The sequence below is a fragment of the Microcaecilia unicolor genome, chromosome 4 (assembly GCF_901765095.1).
Source record: "Microcaecilia unicolor chromosome 4, aMicUni1.1, whole genome shotgun sequence".
Classification (NCBI taxonomy): Eukaryota; Metazoa; Chordata; class Amphibia; order Gymnophiona; family Siphonopidae; genus Microcaecilia; species Microcaecilia unicolor.
This window is the reverse complement of record NC_044034.1, coordinates 346,764,862-346,771,086: the sequence shown is the minus strand read 5'-3', so window position 1 is coordinate 346,771,086 and position 6,225 is coordinate 346,764,862. Positions and strand designations below refer to the sequence as shown.

At 46.7% G+C, this 6,225-nt stretch overlaps 1 protein-coding gene across 1 annotated transcript; it reads left to right on the top strand.

Moving 5' to 3' along the window:
- Positions 1-2,238: 2,238 nt before the first annotated feature.
- CLDN14 (claudin 14) lies at positions 2,239-3,231 on the top strand. Its single transcript, XM_030199682.1, has one exon. It carries the CDS (start codon positions 2,308-2,310, stop codon positions 3,016-3,018), a length of 711 nt encoding a protein of 236 aa, XP_030055542.1. The 5' UTR covers positions 2,239-2,307; the 3' UTR covers positions 3,019-3,231.
- The last annotated feature ends 2,994 nt before the right edge of the window (positions 3,232-6,225 follow it).

Sequence of the window (6,225 nt, the reverse complement as noted above, 5' to 3'; positions counted from 1 at the left end):
TTCTTAAATTTTGCACATTATACTTACTTCTTAGGGAAAGAGAAATCTAATTATTAAGTGAAATCTACTTGGTTGTGTTAACTTAAAAGTTAAATCATATCATTTATATACAATAATTACCTAGATATTCTTGTCAGAGTATAAATACCTGTGAAAGAAAGAAAAACCTTAGCATTTTAAGCCTGGATCCAGAAGGGAGTTTTAATTATTTATTGTATATTTTTAAAAATATTTAAATGGTTTTAATGTTTTTAACTAGTTATAACAAATTTTAAGTGCAATAAATTCATTGGTTGCACTGTATTGAATAGTTCATTCTTACCTGTCTTCGTGATCTGAGAACTAGCCATTAAGCCCGTTAAAACGGGCGAGATTTCCAGTTACCCTCCTTGCCGCCGCTCCCTCCTCCCTCCATGTCGGACCCCCTGCACTGACCTGACAGCGCCTCTCACCTCCGGGTGAAAGCGCTGCGGGCAGCAGCAGATCGCTCTGCTGCTGCCTGCAGCGCTTCCACACGGAGGTGAGAGGCACTGTCAGGTCAGTGCAGGGGGCCCGATACGGAGGGGGCGGGAGCAGCGGCGGGGATGGGGGGGGAGGGTGGAGGTTGGTGCACACGATATTCGTTTCCAGGCTCCAGCGGCAGCGTCCGACAGTCTGACTCCATTTCCCTCTCTTTTCCGCCCTGTGACATAATCACGTCTTGATGCGAGAGCGGGACAGAGAGGGAAGTCTCTACTGTGCATTAGCAGGTGAGTCGGTCATTTGCCATTTATATGTTTGATATGTAATATCAATTGATTCTCTTCACAGCTTTTCAACCTTCATACCACACGTCATAATAATTTTCATCCGGTGACACCTTTTATGGATGAGGTCATTGCTTATGTCTAACCCATCTCCTGTGAGCTGAATACAGATTAAATTATCTTGGCTAAATTAAATGACTACAAACAAAGGTTAGATAAGCAGAACTGTGTGAAGCTCACAGCGGACAGGTGACACTAAAAATTAGCATGCGCTAACCATGTGGATGCCCATAATATCCCTGTGGACATCTACATGTTTGGTGCATGCTGAAACCACTAGTACACCTTTGTAAACAGGGCTGTTTATATGTACAGATATTTTTAATGATGCTTTTGATTAGTGCAGTGGACTTTGATCCTGGGGAACTCAGTTCGATTCCCTCTGCAGCTCCTTGTGACTCTGGGCAAGTCGCTTAACCCTTCCATTGCCCCTGGTACAAAATAAGTACCTGAATATATGTAAACCGCTTTGAATGTAGTTGCAAAAACCTCAGAAAGGTGGTATATCAAGTCCCATTTCCCTTTCCCTATTTGAGATTCTACATGGAATGTTGCTACTATTTGAGATTCTACATGGAATGTTGCTATTCCACTAGCAACATTCTATGTAGAAGCCTGCCCTTGCAGATCAGCAACGCGGTCGCGCAGGCTTCTGTTTCTGTGAGTCAGACTCACAGAAACAGAAGCCTGCGCGGCCGCGTTGCTGATCTGCAAGGGCAGGCTTCTACATGGAATGTTGCTAGTGGAGGAGTAGCCTAGTGGTTACTGCAGTGGACTTTGATCCTGGGGAACTGAGTTCAGTTCCCACTACAGCCCCTTGTGACTCTGGGCAAATCACTTAACCCTCCATTGCCCCTGGTACAAAATAAATACCTGAATATATGTAAACTGCTTTGAATGTAGTTGCAAAAACCTCAGAAAGGCAGTATATCAAGTCCCATTTCCCTTTATTTGAAATCCTCTTTGAACTGGTTAATCACCTGTATTTTAATTTGTAAAGATTAAATTTTAATTAAATCCCAAGTGATATATCAGGTGAACCAGTCAAGCCAGGTCATCTCCTAGGCCAGGCTCCCATACATAGAATGTAAAATATGGTGAGAATTCAGGTTTTCTGAGGAATTTTAAATTATTGGTACTATTTTATAGAAGCTGTTCTAAGTTGCATAATATACTCTTTATCTGTAGAAATCCAATACCACACATCTCTTTTCAGGGTTTTATTTGTTAAGTCATCTGTCAAAAGAAATTTATAAACCAGGTCACCACACTACTTAAGTAAAATACCAGAAAGTGTAATAAATATGCTAATGATGGCATTGATTGCTCTCCGAATGCACTGGATTGGTTGCAGAAATCATACACTCCAATAATATTTAACTTCTTTTCCTAAGTGCCTGTTTATTTGCTCATAAGAAGGTGTAAAGGTGCAGCTGCCATTTCACACAAGCCGTGAACTTGGAAGCAAGAATTGCAGCTGGGGTCTCGGATTGAGACAAGCATGGTCAGCAGCGCCGGACAGCTTCTGGGCTTCTTTGTGGCTCTCTTGGGTTTGTTTGGGACCTTCATTGCCACCGCTCTTCCTCACTGGCGGAGAACTGCACACGTGGGCACCAATATCATCACAGCCGTGGCATACATGAAGGGGCTCTGGATGGAGTGTGTCTGGCACAGCACCGGCATCTACCAGTGCCAGGTCCATCAGTCTCAGCTGGCCCTACCCCGTGACCTTCGGGCAGCTCGTGCCTTGATGGCAGTGTCTTGTGTGCTCTCCACTCTGGCTTGTGTTGTATCTGTCGTCGGTATGAAATGCACACGGTGTGCCAACGACTCTTCTGCCAAGAATGCCATCGCAGCCAGCGGAGGGATTTCTTTCACTCTAGCTGGAATCTTGTGTTTGGTTCCCGTCTCTTGGTCAACAAACGATGTGGTGAAAGACTTCTATGATCCAATGCTTCCGAATGGCATGAAGTATGAGATCGGACAAGCCCTATACGTTGGCTTCATCTCTGCAATTTTGACTGTAATTGGTGGCACCCTTTTGCTCTGTACATCGTGTCAGGGTAACAGGAATAACATACCTCAACGACCTCCACGCCACCGTACCAGAGCAGCCCCCTCATACAGACCGCCAACTGCATACAAAGGTAACAGTGCTCCTTCACTGACATCTGCCTCACACAGCGGTTACAGATTATATGACTATGTCTGAAGTGTGCTTGGATCTTTCTCCAAGTCGCCAACTTTACAATAACATCATCTTCGAACTGTGAACAAGGAAAGAGAGACTTGAGAAGGCTTTTAATTGCCAACGTTTACCCTTTTGTTTTTCAGCCTATATGCATAATATGTGAGTGGAAAGTTTATTCAAAAGCTGTGGGGGGAGGGGGAGGGGGAGGCGAGGGAGTGCAAAGGTGATAAACACCTTTTAGTGGAGGAGTGGCCTAGTGATTAGGGTGGTGGACTTTGGTCCTGAGGAACTGAATTCGATTCCCACGTCAGGCACCGGCAGCTCCTTGTGACTCTGGGCAAGTCACTTAACCCTCCATTGCCCCATGTAAGCCGCATTGAGCCTGCCATGAGTAGGAAAGCACGGGGTACAAATGTAACAAAAATAAAATAGATGCTATTGGAGATTCTACATGGAATGTTGCTACTATTGGAGATTCTACATGGAATGTTGGTATTCCACTAGCAACATTCCATGTAGAAGGCTGTGCAGGCTTCTGTTTCTGTGAGTCTGACGTCCTGCACGTACAGAAGCAGAAGCCTGCGCGGCCACATTGGTGATCTGCAAGGGCTGACTTCTACATGGAATGTTGCTAGTGGAATAGCAACATTCCATGTAGAATCTCAAATAGTAGCAACAGTGGAGGAGTGGCCTAGTGGTTAGGGTGGTGGACTTTGGTCCTGGGGAACTGAGTTTGTTTCCCACTTCAGGCACAGGCAGCTCCTTGCGAATCTGGACAAGTCACTTAACCCTCCATTGCCCCATGTAAGCCGCATTGAGCCTGCCATGAATGGGAAAGCATGGGGTAGAAATGTAATTAAAAAAAATGTGATTTCAGTCATACGCTACATTCAATGTCAGATATTCACTAACATAAGGTAGAAGCAGATTTGGGAAATGGAAGAGCAAGTGCTTCTGAAGAATGCATGCACTATTTTCACTACCTAATTGAACAGCATAAATTAATCAGTTTATAGGTGACTCAGAATAGTACATAGGCAAGCATACACAGAAAAAGTTCTCACTTAGGAGTGAGGTTCACTGCTGTCATGGTACGCACAAAATTAACTCATTTGGAGACATTATCCCCTCCCCCCCCAGAAGAATGACTGAATCAGCTCAAGTTTGAAACTTGTGAGCAATAATGCCAACCATGATCAAAGCTTCAACCTTTATCCCTGTAACACTCATAACTCAGTCCCTGCACAGTTAGGGTTACCATTTTGTGTCCTCTGAAAAAGAGGACACATGTCACGCCCCCCTACCCCGCCCCCGCCACGCCTCATGTCCCGCCCCCCGCCACGCCCCCTTCAGGTCCGGGTTCCGCCCCTATTCCCCCCCCCCGTCACATAGTCCCCTCCCCCCCCATCACATACCCCCCCCTCACTTACTGGTGGTCTAGTAGAGTCTTCTCTTCGGGGCAGGAAAGAGCCCCCTCTTTCCTGCCCGGAGCGCTGCCTGCCCTTGCCTGCTGCATCCTCCTCGGTCTGGCTGGGGATTCAAAATGGCCACCGAGAGTTGAAGCGGCCTCGCGAGAGTTCAACTCTCGGCGGCCATTTTGAATCCCCAGCCAGACCGAGAAAGATGATAGACAGGGGAGGCAGCGCTCCGGGCAGGAAAGAGGGGGCTCTTTCCTGCCCCGAAGACGTCACTAGACCACCAGGGAACATGGTAAGGAAGGGGAGGGGACGGGAGACCAGGTCACCAGACCCACGGCGCCGATCACACGCCCACCGCACGCACGCGCCTGCTCGCACCCGCGCCCACGTTTGTCCAGAAATCCGGACAAACGTGGGCGCGGGAAAAATCCGCCGGACGCCCCGGACATGCCCTCAAAAAGAGGACATGTCCGGGGAAATCCGGACGTATGGTAACCCTATGCACAGTCCATGTTTCCAGCAAGGGCTGGAGCTGGGCGAAAAGATTAATGGGAAGGAATGCCAGCAGTGACCCTGCCTGTCCATCTAATACTGTTCTGCAACAGATCAACCCGAAGCAAAAGCCCTGATGCTCTGTGCCTTAAGTGAAAAACATCTCTCTGAAACCTTCAGTATAATCTCAGTACCACATTTTTACGTGAGGTAGAGACAGATTCTCCTATGTCAACCCAAATATCTCCGTGTTTATTTATTTTATTAGTATTATTTTATTTGGCAATATGAGGAAGTAATGTTGTGAGCTGTTTTGAATAGTTCCTGATATGTGATAATTTACACAACTCAGAAATATTGCAGAATAAAAGGTAAAATGCCTGTTATTAATCTGGCTAGCAGGGTGTATTTCTCAGGATTCTGGAGAAGCAACCTTTAGTCCTTATCACACACTGCAAGGGCACAGAAAACAAACACATTCTTTCTCACACACACACACGTGGAGGGGCATAATTGAACGAAAACGTCTATCTCCATGGGCGTTTATCTCCGAGAACGGGTCCGTGAAGGGGCGGACCGAACTGTATTTTCGAAAAAAATAGACGTCCATGTTTTATTCGACAATTTGTGAGCTGGGCGTTTTTGTTTTTCAGTGATAATGGAAAATGAAAGCGCCCAGCTCAAAAACGAATAAATCCAAGGCATTTGTTCGTGGGAGGGGCCAGGATTCGTAGTGCACTGGTCCCCCTCACATGCCAGGACACCAACCGGGCACCCTAGGGGCACTTTTACAAAAACAAAAAAAAAGGTAAAAGAGCTCCCAGGTGCATAGCACCCTTCCCTTGTGTGTTGAGCCCCCCAAATCCCCCTCAAAACCCACTGCCCACAAGTCTACACCATTACTATAGCCCTAAGGGGTGAAGGGGGGCACCTACATGTGGGTACAGTGGGTTTGGGGAGGTTGGATGACTAAGCATTAAGCAGCACAATTGTAACAGGTAGGGGGGGGATGGGCCTGGGTCCACCTGCCTGAAGTCCACTGCACCCCCTAACAACTGCTCCAGGGACCTGCATACTGCTGCCAGGGAGGTGGGTATGACATTTGAGGGTGAAAATAAAAAGTTGTGAAACATCATGTTTTGTGGTGGGAGGGGGTTAGTGACCACTGGGGGAGTCAGGGGAGGTCATCCCCGATTCCCTCTGGTGGTAATCTGGTCATTTAGGGCACTTTTTGGGGCCTTATTCGTGAAAAAACAGGGTCCATGAAAAGTGCCCTAAATTCTAGCTACAAACGCATACTTTTTTTCCATTATCGGCG

Excerpts from the sequence above, each read along its gene's own strand:
- CLDN14 (XM_030199682.1), top strand. The coding sequence starts at position 2,308 with ATGGTCAGCAGCGCCGGACAGCTTCTGGGCTTCTTTGTGGCTCTCTTG.